The sequence below is a fragment of the Dendronephthya gigantea genome, unplaced genomic scaffold, assembly GCF_004324835.1.
Source record: "Dendronephthya gigantea isolate DGI-Jeju-01 unplaced genomic scaffold, DenGig_1.0 000066F, whole genome shotgun sequence".
Taxonomy (NCBI): Eukaryota; Metazoa; Cnidaria; class Anthozoa; order Malacalcyonacea; family Nephtheidae; genus Dendronephthya; species Dendronephthya gigantea.
This window is the reverse complement of record NW_021163076.1, coordinates 605001-624437: the sequence shown is the minus strand read 5'-3', so window position 1 is coordinate 624437 and position 19437 is coordinate 605001. Positions and strand designations below refer to the sequence as shown.

Sequence of the window (19437 nt, the reverse complement as noted above, 5' to 3'; positions counted from 1 at the left end):
AAGATGATGTAGAGTGCCTGGTGAAGGATTCCGAACAACAAGAATTAATCAAGAGCATCACTCATGAACTTGGCTTGAAGCACCCTATTACATTTGACATGTATGATTTTTGTGAATATTATCACAGAAAAAAGCTTTCGGATTTCAATGTCCCAATGCTTAAAAATATTCTTTGTCACCTTGAAGTCAACTTTAAGTCTAAGGATAAGAAGCAAACTCTAATAGACAAACTCAAAAACGTTATTAGCGAGTGTGAATGTGATGCCACCCACTACGAATGATCTGTTAGGTCTTTATAAGCAAACTTAAGAAAAATTTTTTGCCAATGGTGGCCCTAAGAACGTCGAATCTATTGACAGTCAACCCCAGTGGATACCAGTGTGGTATTATGCAAGAAGTCACGTGATACACATGGTTCATAATTAACCACTGATTATCACTTAACAACTTACGTTACGTTTTAAGTATTTTGAATATTTTAAGTATTTAAAAATACTTCTCTGTTACAAAATTCTCAAAAGTGGAAAAAACGCGAGCTCATCAAGAAACCTAAAAAATTTATAGCAGTTTAATAGAATTTTATTGCAATGTTTTCTATAATTCGTCTTTTCTCATATTTACACTTCGTTTGCAGTTTGCTGACAATTCATATTGTAGTGACAATTATACTCCAATGACAATTATACTAATGTAATACGTAATATGTTCAACAACGTCGACTTTCGATCTTTCCTTAGTCTTTATTTCACAGTATTAAACCAAATAATAATATCATCAATAATACGATCTGAACTCAACTTATATACCTAATAAGTCACCCATGCAAAGTCAGTCACGCATTTAACACTTGCATAATTAGCTATCAATAATAAAGTATAATAATGTCACTACACTACCCCCCTCCTAGAAATGCCTCGGTCCCGGGGCATATTTTAAATTGTATCTGTCCGGAGTTTTTCGCTTTCTGCTGCTTCTTTGTGGCAACTCTGTTTCACTCCGAGTTAATATCTGTGCAGCTGATTCTCGTTCTGCGGATGCCATTTCTTCTTCTGCTGCTGTCGAAATAACAGGCGAAATATCTTCTTCGACACAAACAATACTGGTACTTTGTTCACCCACGTTTTCGCTATTTAGACGATTAGGGGTCTTCCTCTGTTTAACAATTGGATTCTTTAATTGCTTTCGACCATCTTCCGGTGTCTTCTGCTTCTTTGATTCATTGTCCTTTGGAATAACTGGTTCTTCTTTTTGGTTCATTATCCACGTTTGAGGATCTCGACCACTGTATTTCCATAATCGATTCCGATGTACTGTAACAGGTTTTGAACGAGGTCCAGCCTGGATCTTGTAAACCAGATCGTTGATTCTTTTCACTACGCTGTATGGCCCTTTCCATTTCCGTTGTAGCTTTGGAGATAAACCCTTTTTTCTTTGAGGTGTATACAACCAAACGTTGTCTCCTTTTTCAAATTGAGTTTTTGACGAATCTATGTCATAGTTATTCTTCATTCTTTCTCCAGAAACAATCAGTTGATTCCGAGCAAACTCATGAGCACGCTCTAAGCTATCATCCAACATCTTTCCATATTTCGTATTTACTGAAACTTCTTCTCCAGGCGGTTTTCCATATATTAAGTCAATCGGAAGCCGTAGCTCATGACCCATCATCATTTTAGCTGGGGTCTGTCCTGTTGATTTGTGCACTGCGGTTCTGTATGCCACTAACACGGTGGATAAATGTTCGTCCCAATCAGTTTGGTTCTCGTTTACAAACAAAGATAATTGGGCTGCCAATGTACGATTGAATCGTTCAACCATTCCATCTGATTTGGGATAGTATGGAGTTGTTCTTGTTTTATGTATACCCAAAATTTGACACATTTCTTTGATAAGTTCTGACTCAAAGTTTTCGTCCCTGATCTGAATGTAATTCCAGAGGTGTGCCGAATCTACAAAAGAACTCTCGAACCAATACAGCTGCAACTGTTTTCGCCTACTGATTTGGTATGGCATAAACTTCGGGCCATTTTGAAAAATAGTCCATAGTTACCAACAGGTACTTATTACCATTCTTCAATACAGGTAGAGGTCCCATGATATCGATGGCGATTCGTTCCGTAGGGGCACCAACCGTATACAAAGCTGTTTCTTCTGAGGTCCCTTTCTTGAACAACAAGCATCACACTGCTGTATCCATCTCTTTACATCACTCTGACATTTTGGCCAATAAAATTTCTGCTTAAGTCGTTGCACAGTTTTATTTACGCCGAAATGCCCAACACTTTGACTACCATGCAACTCTTGTAGAACTTCGGTCCGTAGCTCTTTTGGTACAATAAGTTGGTAGTGAGAATCCGAAGGTCGGTTACCTTCCCACAATCGGTAAAGACAACCATTGTGAACACATAAACTGTCCCACTGCGCCCAAAGAATTTTCGTCACCTGACTGTAAGGTGCTACAGTTGACCAACGAGGACGATTTGAGCTTTGTCGTAACCAACTCAGCAGCGGGTCCAACCTCAATATCTTTCTCCTGAAGTTCTTGGATTTTAACTTCGTCAGAGATTTCATCATTGTCGATTTCTCGTTGTTGCATCAACGTGACAACACGTGAAGTTTCTTCAGCAGAATAATTACTTTCAACAACTTCACTGTTTCACAAACTTTCGAAGTGGATGCATATTCAAGTTTCCAACAGTGCTGGCATTCACCCTCAAGGCAAGGTCTCCGAGATAACGCATCAGCGTTTGCGTGACTTTTGCCAGCTCAATGCTTTATGGTAAAATCATACTGCTGTAGCCTTTGTACCCAACGTGCTAATTGTCCTTGAACATTCTTGAAGTTCATTAACCACTGTAGTGCTGAATGATCTGTTCTTATGACAAAATGGCGACCGTACAAGAAATAGTTGAAGTGTTCTATCGAAGAAATAACAGCAAGTAATTCTTTCCGCGTCACACAGTAATTTCTCTCTGCCTTAGTCAATGCTCGACTGTAGTAGCCAATAACACGTTCTTCGCCATCTTGCACCTGTGACAATACAGCTCCAAGGCCAAAATTCGACGCATCAGTATCTAGGACAAACTCTCCATCTGGACAAGGATACGACAATACCGGTGCGGTAATTAAACTTTGCGTGACGTTTGGCATTCCTCCGTCCACTCGAATGGTGTTCCTTTCTTAAGTAACATGTTCAAAGGCTGGCTTTTGTCTGCGAAGGATTTGACAAACCTACGATAGTAAGAGCACTAAGAAACTTCTTAATTCGCCAACATTTCGTGGAACAGGCCATGTTTTTGGATTGCTTCAATCTTGTCGTGACCAGTCATAACGCCATTTCGTCCAATCTTGTGACCCAAGTAAATTAATTCATCTCGGAAAAGGTGACACTTCTTAGGATTAAGCTTTAACTTGGCTTCACGTAACCGAGTAAAGATTGTTCGCAGACGAAGAAGTTCTTCCTCAAATGATTGTGCATGAACAATAATGTCGTCCAAGTATACCAGACAAATAGACCAAGGAAGACCAACTAATACTTGTTCCATAAGTCTTTCAAACGTCGCTGGCGCGTTACTCAACCCGAACGGCATGACTACAAATTGCCAAAGTCCTTCGCCCGTGGTGAAAGCGGTCTTCTCCTTATCAGATTCTTCCATTTGAACTTGCCAGTATCCACTTTTTACATCTAGAGTGGAGAACCAAGCAGAACCAAAGAAGGAGTGAAGACTTGTATCAACTCTAGGCAGTGGATAAGAGTCTTTCTTTGTTATAGAATTCAACTTTCGATAGTCCACGCAAAATCTTGTCAAACCGTCCTTCTTTTTCACTAAAACAATAGGAGAAGCCCAAGGACTCCTTGAAGGTTCTGATTCCTTGTTCCCTCATTTCTCTGATTGCTTTTGAAGCTTCTTCTCGTTTTGCTAAAGGAGGTACTCTTGGCGCTTGTCGTATAGGATTATTTGTTCCAACATCAATTTTGTGCTTGGTTAAACTTGTTCTGCCAATGTCATCAGGTCCTTTCGAAAATACATCCTGAAATTCTATCAGAAGGTTGCGTAACTGCTCTTGTTGATCGCTGTTCAAATTTTTCTTACTTCTGTCATACAAGTCACACAAATGTAGTGAAATCGCAGTCTCGTTGGCTGGTATAACAGGCGTTGTCCTTTGTTTATTGACATCCACGGCGTACGTCACTGGCTCGAAATCAGCGATTTCCGTTCCTTTCTTAATGTACCGTACTTGATCCGTCAGATTCATCACCCTTACTGGAAGCTTTCCTAGTGTTCGTAAATCGACCAATGTTCTTGCCACCAGCATGCCTTACTTTACTCTGTGTTTCTTTCTGCATTGGACCCACACTTCCCCACAGCTCAGCTACGTCTCCTTTAAGTGTTCCATAAATTAGGGATTCCGATCGAGGAGGTATTTTAACTGTCTCTGGAGCCACCACTCTACAACACTGAGATTGACCAGTACACCTAACACGTACCATAGGAACTCCAGTTCCAAAGCCAGTTCCAGTGCTTTTTGCAGTGTTTTCGGTCTTTCTTGTTTTATTCTCAAACGCATATCTTCGTCTGGGAGCGCGTCGATGAACTGGTCCCTACTTAAAACATTCTGCACATCAGCTGGAGCGTCTGGGTATGCCATTCGACCTAGTCGTTCGAGATCTTCGGACAGGACAGCCAAGCTTTCTTCTCGTTGCTTAATTCTGTTTTTGAACCGAACTCTAGAGAGCTCTGCTCTATGGGCTGTACCAAATCTGCTTTCTAACGCTGAGACCAGTGCTTGGTAATCATCTCGTCGATCAGACAATAAATTGCTGAGAATATTCAACGTTGACCCTTTTAAACTTGTTGCAAGGAATGCTGCTTTCCGCTGACCAACTCTGCTTGAACTGATTCTAACCGGTCTTGAGCTGAATCTCACAAAACAGCCCGTTGTTCAATAGTTCTCATACGTTTGGAAATATCGTCCGTTTCCTTTTCTAACACTTTACAACATTTTTCTGTCCTGTTCAATCTTGCGGAAAATTTTTGCATTATTTGCTCCATAGACTTTCGAAAACATTCCGCTTTTTCGGCTTCGTTTCAATGGGCAATCTTCTGTTCGTGTAATAACTTCAACTGTTCATCAAATCGTTGATAAACTGGTTCTAGAATTGACTGATTTACCACCTCGTATACAGCAAATCGGTCGTTTTCTACGGGATATTCGCTCGCTTCTGTAAACATAGCAGAATTCCGATCTGCCTCCTCGTCTTTGTCACCTTCCTGCGACATAACAGCTGTAAACAACTACCAACAAATCCACGCTGTAACTTATATATATCCGAAGATTCCAGAAGCAAAGAATCCTGGCCGGGTCACCAATGTAATATGTTCAACAACGTAGACTTTCAATCTTTCCTTAGTCTTTATTTCACAGTATTAAACCAAATAATAATATCATCAATAATACGATCTGAACTCTACTTATATACCTAATAAGTTAAGTCACCCACGCAAAATCAGTCACGCATTTAACACTTGCATAATTACCTATCAATAATAAAGTATAATAATGTCACTACAATATGGAGACTGGAATGAATTAAACAAAACATTGTTAACTTTACTTCCGCTTTGCATATTAGTAGCTGTTTAATGCAATTGATCTGCATTAATAATTATTACGTGTTTAGCTATGACTTGAAGTAAATTTATTGTGGTGACCTGATGTCTTTGCCAATCTTTGGCTTTGTTTTCTGTCAGAATCAAGCAAGCAAGGTCGTTGTAATAAACAAAATACATGCATGTGAGTTCTATCGTTCTTGTATTTTACATTATAATTTTACGAGCTTCGTTGAATACGATCTAATATATTTACAAAATTAGCGTCAGTGGATGCAATTTCAGTTTTTCACATTATCTTGGATTTACTGTAGTGTCACACGAAGATAACAACTCTTAACTTATGGCTAGACAAGGTAAGGGAGTTTAAGGCCATCATCTGTCGGTTGGCGCACTGCATTTTGAAAATTTTGTGATTTGTAGGCCACTGTTATTTTCCCAAACATTGCATGCAGAAAAATGTTATTATTGTTTTAAATTAGACATTATTTATTGTCTCTATTTAAATTAATTCAGATGTTTCAAATAGGTGCCACACTTTTAAAATTCGGTCTTGAAGTTGTGATACTTTTGTGTTTTGTCGCAAAACAGTTTACATGTTATAAGTAAATAGTTGGTTCTGACGAATTCTCATACGCAATTTCAACAATGATTGGTACAAATATTTAGTTATGCCATATCTATAAACTGTATAAAAACTAAGGCTTTAAATGGAATTCCGCTTGTTTCACAGCGATGAGAATGTCAGTCATATTTCCGATTTTCAACGGTGCATAATTGAAGTGGCCTACACCTGACTTTGTATCCATCCTGAAAATGTCAAAATCGACTTACAAATGAAATACAATTCGTTTTCGTATTAGTCATGGTTAAAGTAAGAAAAACTGAGCTGATGAGAAAAATCTAATTTTGCATTGAAATTGAGATGGTGGTTTTTACAGAGACAGCCTCTTAAAAGCTCCTTTCATTACTATTTGTTTTGTCTCTACATTAAAATTGTTCCAAATTTCTATTCCTCTTGTTGTAAACGCTCTAGCAAGGAATGTTTTCTTCTTATAAACAGGTTTCATAAGTAGTAACTTATCACCTTTACATCGATGCAAATCTTGTCTCATGTTCATGAGTGATGATTAGAGGATGAAGGTGCATAAATATAGTAAATGGCTCTTTCCAGTAGAGAAAAGGCAATGGGAACTGCAGGATTGTGAAAGGAACCTAGAGGTTACACTCAGAGTAATTAATTGTATTGGGAGAGGGGGATCAGAGAAAGCAGGCAAAAAAGAAAACGAGTAGGTGCTAGTCAGCAAGTAAATCAATATGCTAACCTATCTAACAACCAGTCAAATGAGTGGGTGCCCAGTGTACATTCAGTTACCACCCATGACACCATCCCTACCAGTAGCAGCAATTCTAGATTAACAATTAAGGAATTAAGGCAAGAATTGAAAAGGCATAATGCAAAAGGGTATAGCAGAAAGAGTAAAGCAGAACTTATCAAACAATTAACTGAAATGTAAAAATAACTGAACGAGCCGTGAAAGAAAACCGACAGAAAAGGGGCAGATATATCTCGCAAATTGCTTGAACCAGGCACAAAAGTCAAGTTTAATTTCAGTAAAGCGTAAAAGGACTGAGATTTCTCAACTCATGAACAATGATGATGAGAAAAGTGTCCTAACAAGGGCAGCTATATAGCAGGAACACCAGTGCACAATCGAATAATTAAGAGACTTTGGAGAGACGTCTTTTGCTGTGTTGTGTGCCATATGTTCTATTATGCATTTCAGGTTATGGAAGAATCTGGAATCCTTGGTCGTGGCAACAGGTTACACATGTTTGTTTTGCATTTAATATATACCCCTTGAATAAACAGAGACCTAGAATAATTTGTTTCTGCCTGGAATCAACACTTGATGCATACAGAGCGAAACTCGTCCCCCATTCAAATGTGGACTAATGGCATGCTGGATATGCAAAACCATCGCTTTTCAGCAGTTGCAGATACATCCGGTTTAGAGAGTGATGTTGATGACCTTGAATGGTTTGGGTTTGATCCACATGCACCAACACCCGATGATGAAGGGGTAACTACAGCTGTGGTATATGATGTTGACATAGACATAGAAGACCATATTCTTGACCATATAAGAAACTATTCAAATCCATTACAAGACTCTGATAGCTTTTGTGTCGATTTGTATCAAGATTCGCTTTCATTTCTTATTAATGCTGGCTTTGAATAAACATAGATGCACATGAAATTAAGATGAAATTTTTCAAAAATGTTTAATTATTCACAGAGACAACTACACAGTCCATATTTTAGCCTACTTCTGTAGGAATAGGACTTCTGAACTGAACAAAACATAACATGTTCAAACCAATGTCATAAAGTATAACTAAACACAAGCTGCAGATGCTCCCAAATCTACTGTAGTAACAAAAAGATAATTGGCACCAATTATCCATGAAACATATTCTTGAATAAATAAATTGTTTGATACAGTGGTGGATTAGGGGAAGTCAGAATAATAAATTACACAGCTAAATTTTAAATTCAAAACACCTTAATAACAACGCTATTGGTGATGGATTTCAAAAGAATATTTTAAATAAAAATCTACGAATTATATTGCAATTTTAAGCTGTAGTAAATTTATCTGACTACCCCTAGATCCGCCACTGGTTTGATATAGTGTATCGCCTTCAGTTTGTTAATTGTACAACTTTGGTAGCAATTTCTACTACATGAATATTAACTTTGTTACTAATACTAAATACATGGAAAATAATTTTCTACGTAGAAAATTATATTTTTCAAAATGTTTACTTTTTACGGAGTTTCTATTGTTTTATATCTTGTTAAAACACTCGATGTGTTAAACAAAAGAGTTCCATTTAACTTAGCATTAAACTTTATTTAAAATGTAGTAAGGGGCCACGTCCATATTCATGTTGCCATGCAAAACGTCAAATTGACGTTTTGGTGCAGACCCCCCCACCCCCTACTGAAAACGTCAAACGTGGCAGTACCAGATTTACTATAATAATACTACCCAGATGTCTCTCTTCTAATTAGAAAAGCATAAGCGCTTTTGTAGCAATTGACTAGAGGCATTTACCCCCCCCCCCCGAAATTTCAAAATGGAGCATTAATCTGTGACCAAGGAGAGCACAGTAAAATATGTTGCATCTCCATCACATCCGAGATTCTAATTTGAAAAAAAAATTGAGAAAATAACAATCGTGGTAGTTGTTTCTAATCTTGTTTGCAAAGAGACTGTACTTATCTTGGACCTAAACTTTAAATAATTCCTTTATATCTGAAGGCAAAAAATTAAGGAACAAATAATTTCAAAGACTTAAAATGTCAAATTGTCAAATAAGTACTGTTCGATGTCAAATATTTACTTTACATTGTCACACCTTGTGCATAAAAAGTCTAAGTTTTCTAGTTCGTCATCAGAGATCAATTGATTGAGCCCTGTGCACTTAAGATGAAACCAATCATTGCAATTACCACACTGAACCCATTGATCGAAAGCCTCCTGTTGACTCTCCATCTGCTCTTGATGAATGACACATTCTTCAGCCGCGCACCTAGAATCCTCTGCCACCCTTGTACTTTCATTTCTTCTACAATAGTCCGCTATTGTAAAGCGCTTCTTCCCATCCTTCCTCTTCTTCTTTGATGTCTTGGTTGTATGATCGTCGGGAAGATTTCTTTTTCCATACTTTGCTGAGGTCTGATGTCGCGAAAGATTTGGTTGGCTTGTAAATGTCTTCCCGCAGCTGTTCACGTTACACATGAAGGTTTTGGCTTGAGAACCCTTTGGGCGAGGCGCTCCCTGTCTGCGATGAGACATTCCAAAATGTCGATCCTTCTCGGTCTTTGATTTAAAACTAAAGTTGGGGCAATAATTACATTTTCCAAGACTCTTGTTTGTTCTTGATGGCTGCCCTTCATCACCATACTTCTTGTCAGGATGCACACATTCTTGCAGGAACGTGTTATAGTGCCCTTTCGTAACTTGACTTTCAGAAGGAGACGGAAACTTTACGCCCTCTTTAAAATGTCTCTTTATTGCTTCCGATCTAAATGCCCCACAGCATGTACCTTCGCATTTAACGAAAATTATTTTGTTTAAATGCCTGTCGATGTGCTGATTCATTTCTTTAAACTCTTTCATAATGTCGGAAAATTTGTGCAAATCTCGGAGAGGAGATTTGAGGCACGCCTTTACTCTGTCATAATCATCAAATAGTAACTCGTCATTGCTGCAGGGCACAACTTCGGTGTTCACTCCAAAACCGTCGAATTCTAGTCCCTGCCAATGTTGATCGCGAATTTCGTGCATGGCACGATCAAATACAGTTTTCTCTTTTTCTTTCTGTGTATCTTCATCTATACCGCTTTGCAGGGCAGGTGCTGTTTTATCCCCTTCACATAACGGGGAAAAAACTGTACCTGACAGTCGATTGCTTAGTGGGGCCCATAAATGTTCCACAGGATTGAATGCTGAATACCTAGCTGCATACGTCATGACATCAAGAATATCCGCATTCAATTTTTTGAATAGCCTGTAGTAGAACAAAGCATTTGCTAAATGTGATGGATTAAAATCTGGTCCTCCATCTACTAAAAACATGAAGACGGTTTTTTTCTCCTTGATTAGTTCAAGTAGTCGGTAAAGGTCAGTGACATGAGTGGCTACAGTAGTTGAATTGTATTTATGAGACCGTAGTCGTATTGTGCTACGACCAGAATAAGGTGTTTTGAGATGTGCACGCCCCACTCCATCGTATACGATCTCATTCGATGAAATGTTTTCAATATCACCAAAGGTCGGAAGTGATTCATTCATAAACAACACAGGAAAGATCTTCAAACCACTGACAAAATCCACACCAACAGAAATTACTTTTTCAACTTTTTTGCTGCTACTTCTGCCCCAAACCATCTGCAAGATCTCGCCCGATTTTTCCAATTACAACATTTGGCAGTTGAAAATACTTGCCAAGGCAAGTACGACAATGTCGAGTTGCATTTTGAAAATGGGGCACTGGCCAATGTTATTTATGCACTCTGTAAGAGCGTCTGTAGTGAGTTCGGTTTTCTTACAATAGAACTCAAAGTGTTCCTTCACTTCTTCACTAACAGTAGCACGAAGTTCCTTTTCACTAGTTTCGACATTGAGTTGGTTCCGGAATTGGTTCACTATGTATTCCCAAAAGTTTCTTACTTCTTTCTTGCCGACCTGGATGTTTTCAGTGCTATCAGTCCCGCTACAATCCGATGTTTTATCGTAGCTGTTATTGGAATATATACTTTCAACATTATTAACTTCACAATTAGAGTTGACAACATGACTGCTTTTTTCTTCAAGAAACATATAACCTAAGAGAGACAATGTGTAATTTTTTAATGAAAAACAATATCTTAATAAACATGATAAAGATCTGCTTTGTTGCTATATTTGAATAAATACATTTTGCATAAAACAGTTACTACAAACCTGATGCGGATAATAAATAATTCGGCACAGGAAAGTCATGATTGTGAAAGTTTGGCATATCGGTTGATGGATATATCCTGCGTAACTGATGATATCGTGAAACAGCAGGCGCCCCGACCTTAATTTTTGCCATATCGTCCATGCTAAGGATACAAGAATCTTCCTTAAAAAAGTGAACAAAACTCTCTCCTATGCTTATTTCTGCTAAAAAGGTAGTGGCTATCCTCATGAAATTCACGGTATTGATTCGATTTAGTTCCCACCCTGGCATCTATAAGTGCTTGGTAACGACGACTAGCGCAATTCCCTTTATTAGGCGCTTGAAACAGCCTTCTAGTTGTAGTGACAGATATTCCATACTCCTTTAGACCAGGTACTTTCTTCAAGATATGCTCACGAATTTCTTGCACAGTAACTCCTGATGAGTACCCTGTCTCGGTTCTTCTGCGACACTGTGCAGAAAAGCCATTCTGCTTTACATATTCTGCTACAACATCTACTATAGTAGGAAACTTTGATACAATCGATGGTTGCCCTCATTTTGATTTTTCCTGCGCATGTTCACCCGTTTGTTGATTTTCTGAACTTTGTCCATTTTCTGAGCTTGGTGTGTTTTCTTCATCCTCATTCATTTCATCTGACTTGTCACCACAACTTAGAAGAGCTTCAATAGCTCCAGGTGTATAGACAAACTCTGTTAAGTTTAACAAAATGCCATCTTTCTCGGTTCTAAGAAACATTACTGGCATATGTTTTAAAATCTGATATAGACTGTCTTTTTCAATAGGCATACAAAGTTCAGAAGTTTCCGTGACTAGATTCTCGGAGAGGATTTTAGCGATATCGGTCAACTCGATAGTCGTTAATGGTGCCTGGGGAATGTTTGAGTTTTTGTAGTCAAGCAAAACGTCAAAGGTTTCATCCCACGTTAGTTGGGAATTGTTGAAACAACGTAACTCGTGAAGTTCTCCGAATCTGCTAAGAGATGTCGATTTTTTAGTTTGCTGGCCAATTCTTCGTTTAAGACTATAGATAGTATTTTTATCAGTTACTTTAGTTTGGATGTTGGCAAGTAAACAAATAAATTATTTGATTTTGTCTGCTTTCTTAAGATATGTTTCGCTCAGCAGCAATGTTTACATGGAAGGATGCGGTTTAAGATTGCATATTTCCTTTAAAATTATGACAAGTTCACGAAATTTAACATCGATTTCTGTCAGTTCAGATTTCAAATTAGATTTACGATCGTATTTTGCCTGGGAGTTGTACATTTTGCGAAAAGTGGTAAAATTATTGCAGCTATAAGCTACAGATGCTAACGTTTTCATCAGTGATGTATCACTCAGGATGTCCTCCGTGAAGAACGCTTCGTGGTCTTGAAACCCAAGTTCAGAAAAGAACGATTTTATTATTGCCAATTCATGTGAGTTGAGGTAGTCTTCACGAGAAGAATTTGGGACATTCATGCTCGTTTGATATTAAGAGGTGTTGCTTGCGATTTGTTAATCAAGTGGTTCATGGGAGGCTTTGATACCATTAAAGGATTAGCAGGCTTTGACAACGATGAGACAGGTGGAGGTTGGAAAAAACTCTTCTTGTAAACCTTTTTATCAGATTGCGTTTTCTCATTAAAATATTCCTCTAAAGCTTTCTTGTCCCTTTTTATTATCTCCCAATCTTTCGTAACAGAAACCAGAAAATCTTGTTTTCTTCCAAAACGTTCATGTGACTCTAACCATTTTTTATTTATATACCTTTCGTAAACAGTTCTTGGATCTCTAAAGTAGGGTTCAGGCGAAGCTCTTTTTCCAAAGAGAGTGAGTTGCTTTGACATTTTTTCTTAAAAAAAACATCACAGCCACATGATATGTATTTATATATATATATAAACGTTTTATTATCAAGAAAATTGAATAAAATGCTTAAAATTATCGTTATTTTTATTTACTTACCATCAAATTTATATGCAAAACAGAAAAAAATATTAAAAATATGGAAACCTAAAAATATCGGCGGATAAAAATATTGGCGTATTTCTGGCGGATAAAATTTCGGCGAATTTTTTTGCGTGTGAAGGACTCAGCTTGGAGCCAGTAATACATACAGCTCAGTCACACTCAGCTATTTGGTTGAGGGATGAAGACGAGTACTAAAGGGAATTTATAGGATTTATCGGTAAGTTTTATTACACAAAATGTTGCCACGGTGAAAACGTCATTCTGTTAGAAAATTTATCCACCCACCCACCCAAAACGTCAATTTGACGTTTTGCGTGGCAACATGAATATGGACATGGCCCCTAAATGTGTCACTATCTATAATAACAGCATTGACACAAGCCTCAAATTGTTCAAAGGTACTGCTGCTAAAATGTAATGGCAGTTTTAACTCCAATACACACGTAGATGCAAATATGTCATGAACATCTTCAACACTGACACTAACACAACCTGGCTTAAGAGCTGCTGTGGTTGACTTGCAACCAGTGACAAAGCACAACAACTGGCGCAAAACCCCTTCCTTTGCATTCTTAATAAACAACAACTGAACAACATTTTGTACAGATGGGGAACTTGCATCAGGCAACCTAAGAAGTTATGTAATGAAATCTCCATAAATATCACCATCTTCATGAACAAAAAATTATTGAAACTTCTCTGGTGACTTTTCAATTTCTGCCAATAATCCTAAGATGGACAAACCCTTTCTCATTTCGTCAAGGGCTATTTTATGTTTCAAGATCACAAAAGTCTTAGGAGTGATTGCACAATCTGTAATTTGTTTTGTTCCTGTAAAATTAAACAATTTTTTATACCACCACACAAACTATGCTCACTAATTTGAAACCAAAGTGATAGTTAAACAGGAATAAAATAACGGGCCGGTTGTATTATGCCAAGTGATATATTTCAAAACGAAAGCAAAAATATCTTCACTATTAATCTTCGCAAAAATTTGGAAAATATCTTCACTATTAATCTTCGCACTCCTATTATGTGTTGTTACAGTCGAACACTCGGACATTTTCGCACCTTAGACTATGTATATTAAGTACTCTCTTAATATAAGTCATAACTAGTGCTATTTTACTAGTTAAATTGCCAATATACAATTGCCTCGTTCTCAAAAACTGTCGCTTTAAATTGCATCAAAGTAACAAAACCCAAAATTTCTGACATTACACAATTAAACAGTGACAGACAGACAGTTATAATTATCTCTTTGCCTGGACGGGCTGCTGTGCTTAGACTACATTTAGGAGTCATACACGCACACAATGGTTACATGATACTGTATCTGTGTTACAACAAATCATTTCCTATCATGCACACACAGTAGCCATTTGTTAATACCCTCTTTTCTACTTTACCCATTGCAGTTTATCAAGTCTATTACACACAACATTTGTGACACACCAAGGTCACAACCATGCATTCGAGACGTCAAAACAGCCATTATTTTATTCCCTGGCCCAGTAGTTACCCACCGTGGCTTTCGCCAATCTGCACCTTGCTTTGTGCGCAGTTCAACAGTCGACGAGTTCAATGCCGCCGTTGACCAACTTACACCCCAATTTGTTTCACTCTTGTCCGCTCGAGTCGCTGGAAGCGTCAACGAAACAAGGGTATTTGTGAAACGATCCACACACATTATTGCAGCATTGCCCTACCAGGAACTCTGCCAATTACATGAATACACCACTAAGTACAATCTCCCAGTGCATAAATCAGTGGCAAGGCGTATCAAAGATTTACTTATTGCCCAAAATCTCATCACACCAGAACAATGTGACACTCAGTAGACAGTACAGTCCAAACACTTACTCATAAACATGCAAGTTCCACTCTACAAGTGTTTTAAAAGGTTAAATTCGTAATCACTGATTTTTTTGAATTTTTCAAAAATAAATATGTTAATATCCTATAACTTGTTTATGCCTCCGATCTTAATTAAACCTGTTAGGGTTAGGGTAAGGGGTTAGGGTTAACCTCTCCGATCTTAAAATGATAAAACTCTCTTCTCTTAGAGTGCTTGGAAGTCATTACCTGTTGTATTTCAGTACCACTAAATGCAACTACTGCTGCCCTATTTAATTTCTCCTAAACATATTCATTATGGCCAAAATTTAGTGGCTGAGTCACTGGCCTTTTCTCTGTTATTGTTCATTAGACCTGATGTAAAACCATGTTTTGACATTGAATCTATAGCTAGAACTCGTATGGCTGATTGCCCTTGAATTATGTGTTCTTATTAATTAACATGATTCATGTCTTGTAATTTTAAGGGATAACCCCTTTCGACCATTGATGGAATTCTCCACATTTGCCTTATAATATTTGTAACATTGTTTTAACTAAAGATTTTGAGGTTTCGGGTTTTGCAAAAAGCTCACTTATTTGATATTTCTTGTTCATTCTGTGCGAAATGACATGGTATATATGCAAAATTTTTGTGCTAAATGCCGTACTCTTGTACCCAATGCCACCACATTGTGCCAAATGCCACCACATTGTGCCAAATGCCATTGTATTAGGAACATAGATTATCCTAGTTCAGATTTATCAATTGAAATAATTTCACATAATTTTTAGAATGTTTATAGGCCTTCGAATTCTAATTGCTATCAATACAACCCTATAGTTTTGTTCACGACGTATATCTGCACAAAAGATTCCTCTCTTCTGGGTAACCACAATCAACCCTCATACTGTAAGCTGTAATTAAATTTCTGTTCACTGGAAAGTTTCCTCTGTTTTTTCCGATGTTGTTAGAGGTTCGTATTTCTTGATATTTTAAACATATTCTTGTTTATTTTCCCGCATTATACAATTCCAAATAGCTACTGTATAATATGTACTTATATAGCATCTGACAATATTCTTATTTACTGATCTTTTGTATACTTACTGCTTATACTATAATTAACAGTACTCTATACGTATGCATTTATCTGTTTGCGGATTATTTAAAGTGCCTATATCACTCGTGGAATCTTTATGCGTTTGAAAAGAATGTAAAAAGTTGGTTAATATATTAAAAAAGTTTTTTGATTTAGTGCAATAATTTTGAGGATACTAGCCTTTAAACTACCTGCAGTTCCTGAGGCTCCTGTAAACAATGGGTAGTTTCAAATTGAATAGCCATGTTTAAGCCCAGGAGGTTGGAGACTCAGGAACTGCAGGTAGTTTAGAGGCTCGTATCTTCGAAATTATTGCACTAAATGAAAAAACGTTTTTTAATATATTAACTAACTTTTTATGTTCTTTTCAAATGCATAAAGATCCCATGAGTGATATAGGCACTTTAAAATTCTCTCCCCCTAGACGCATTTAGAAGTCGATTAGCTGTTGCATTTTCGGTTCAGATGAAACTAGCTGCTGCCGTATGTTACAGAACCGCTCAAAGTTTTGCCGATCTGGGGCCAGTTGTATCAAAGCTGTTTAGTTAAAACGGTGGATAAGTCAAAATTACAACTCTCTTGAATGAGTCAACTTGAATATTATGCACTGAATACGTAGTTGAAAACAATATCTTTGTATTAAGGTTAAAAACATTGACGCCTGTATTCTAAAAGCTGACTCACACTCAAACTTAACGAGTGGACGCTTATGCTCAATGAGTGAAACTTACAACTCAATGAGATCCCCCTCTAACTCATTGAGTTGATTGTTACACTCGCACTCCAGTCATTCAAAGACATTACTCACCCTCCAATGAGGCCTAAAAGTGGAGTGAAGTGTGAGTGAAATGTATGCCTCTCTTGACCTGCACTCACAAGTGTGTACGTCATAAAAACATGGCCGGCAGATGCCTAAATAGACTGAATGCCGTCAATAATATTATATTCAGTAACAGAAATAAACGGAAGACATATACGTTCAATATAGACACGTATGATGATGAGCAATTTAGGAGGAGATATAGATTAACAAAGGATGCTTTTCAGGAGTTGCTGCGAATTATTTGACCACATATACGTGCACATAACGACAGGGGAAGACCTATTCCCGCTGATATTCAACTGCTGATAACTCTCCGATTTTATGCGACTGGTACGTTCCAGTTAGCATGTGCGGACTTATGTGAAATATCCCAGCCATCAGCAAGTCGCATTATAAAACGTATGTCTGAAGCTATTGCTCGTCTAAAGAACAATCCCATAACATTCCCTAATGAGAATATGCTACACCAAAGCAAGCTTAATTTCTGGCGCATTGGTGGATTTCCCAACGTTGTTAAGGCAATAGACTGTACCCACATTAAAATTACATCTCCAGGGGTCAAAATGCAAAACTGTATCGAAATCTTAAAGGGTATTTTCCATTAACATTCAAGTTGTTTGCAGAGCAAATTTGGAAATTCTAAATATTTTCACACGCTGGCCAGGCAGTCGCTTATGTGCAAAGTTTGAACTAGGAGACATTGATGGTATTTTACTGGGCGACAGTGGCTATCCATGTCGGCCTTATCTGATGACACCACTGTTGAATCCGCAAACACCGCAAAAGCGAAGATATAACATGGCCCAAATACGGACGAGAAATACAATAAAGAGAACATTTAGATTATTAAAGAGACTATTTCCATGCTTATGAATGAGTCTACATACAAAACTAGAAACATTCACTATTATTGTTGCTACAGCTACTTTGTACAACTTTGTCCGAAGCCGAAATGATCCGTTTTAAGAACCGGACTATATTCCAGAGGAAGATGACGAGATTTCGGATGTTTTGCTGTGCACGACGCCTTGATAGTAGAACAATTTCACTTGAATTATAATAAACTTTAATATGTTTGAGAAAGGTTTCAACACAACGGTTCAAAACAATATTTCAAATACTATTTACATCATATAAATACCTGTACATATTGTATATATTATAATTTATACCATTTGCCAACTTGATTTGTAAGAATCGTCTATCATGACAACATATTAATTTATGAAATTTTTGTTTAACATCATTCATTTCAATAATTATTGTTTGTGCATGGTCTCTGCACGGGTGAATGGTCTCTGCTGTTCTTCTTTGTTAGGTTTTACACGTTTTCTCATCAAATTCCAATACTCCAGTTCCAGCGTCCAGCACTTCAAGCTTTCTTGTGTGTTCAGTGATCAATTGGGTTTTTTTAATAATCAACAATTCCATCTCCGCCTCATGTTGTTGTTCTTGCATGCTCAAACAACGCTCTTGAGCCGCAGATATTGGTTTCAAGAACCTTTTTGGCATGCATCTTCAAATTTTCCCAACATTTTTTAAGTTGCTTCGCATTCCGTTTAGTCACACCTGACTGCGAATTAAATTCTCGCGATAACGTTTCCCACAACGCGTTTTTCTGGGATATTGTCCTAAAATCATTTCTTTTACTTTCCAGGACGTCTTTGTGTTTTGCCACTAACTCTGTAAGAAGTGACTTTTCTAGTTGTGAAAAATACTGCCTGCCTTGGGCAAACTCTTATATACATGATTGTTTACTGAACTGCACTCCAGTTAGTCAGACTTGAGTAAGCTTTTTGAATGCAATTTAACCAGTTTGCTTAACAAATGAGTATAAAGCCCTTTCAAAGTGCAAAGTTATACTCACACTCCACTTATTCTCAGTGAGTGTGAGTGAGCTTTTAGAATACAGCCGTTAGTTTGCTTGTTGAATAAAGCAAGAGACTGGCTTTCTATTTTGAGCTTAACCACCATTTAAGCTAAACAGGCTTGATAAAACCGGCCCCTGCAGATTTTTTACAACTGCTAATTTTATAGTAACCGGATTTAACATTATACTATAATAATATTAAGACAAACCATGTCTATATCTGTTTGAACTCTGCCCTAAGGGTCGAATAGAGACAACTTTGCAATAAGTTTATGTGAAGCGCTAAGATTGTCTATTTTTGCAGTGATTTGCATCTTTCAGTTTAGAGTAACTACGGAATTTCTGAATGAAGTATTTGCATGCTCATATTATAGGCATTAAGATCAATTGCATTTTCATTACGCCCTTTAAATTTGAGAGTGATGACAGTTGAGAGAAAGGGCTATTTGGTGTTTACAAAAGTAACAAGCTTCTTTACAGTGAAATATATACTAAAGTTTCTATTTAGTTTACCATTTCAGTAAAAGTGGCATTCCTGAATTACGGTAGCACTAGGCTACTATAGAATGCGTTAGCCATTGTTTTAAGGCATATCAGTAAAAGACTGATTGTCAATCAACATACAAACATCAATAGCGGAGGGTGATCGTTAAGTGTGTGTGTGTATGTGCTAAAATTCATGTTCGCAAACCGTAAAAAAGAACAATTTAAAAAGA

General features: G+C 37.4%; 1 protein-coding gene across 1 annotated transcript; it reads right to left on the bottom strand.

The window, feature by feature from the left end:
- Positions 1-903: 903 nt before the first annotated feature.
- On the bottom strand, positions 904-1818 carry LOC114530796. The gene has a single exon (XM_028552416.1). The coding sequence runs from the start codon at positions 1816-1818 to the stop codon at positions 904-906; it is 915 nt and encodes a 304-aa protein (XP_028408217.1).
- Between the last annotated feature and the right edge of the window lie 17619 nt (positions 1819-19437).

Bases quoted from the DNA above. Each gene is read 5' to 3' on its own strand.
- LOC114530796 (XM_028552416.1), bottom strand. From the start codon at position 1,818: ATGGTTGAACGATTCAATCGTACATTGGCAGCCCAATTATCTTTGTTT.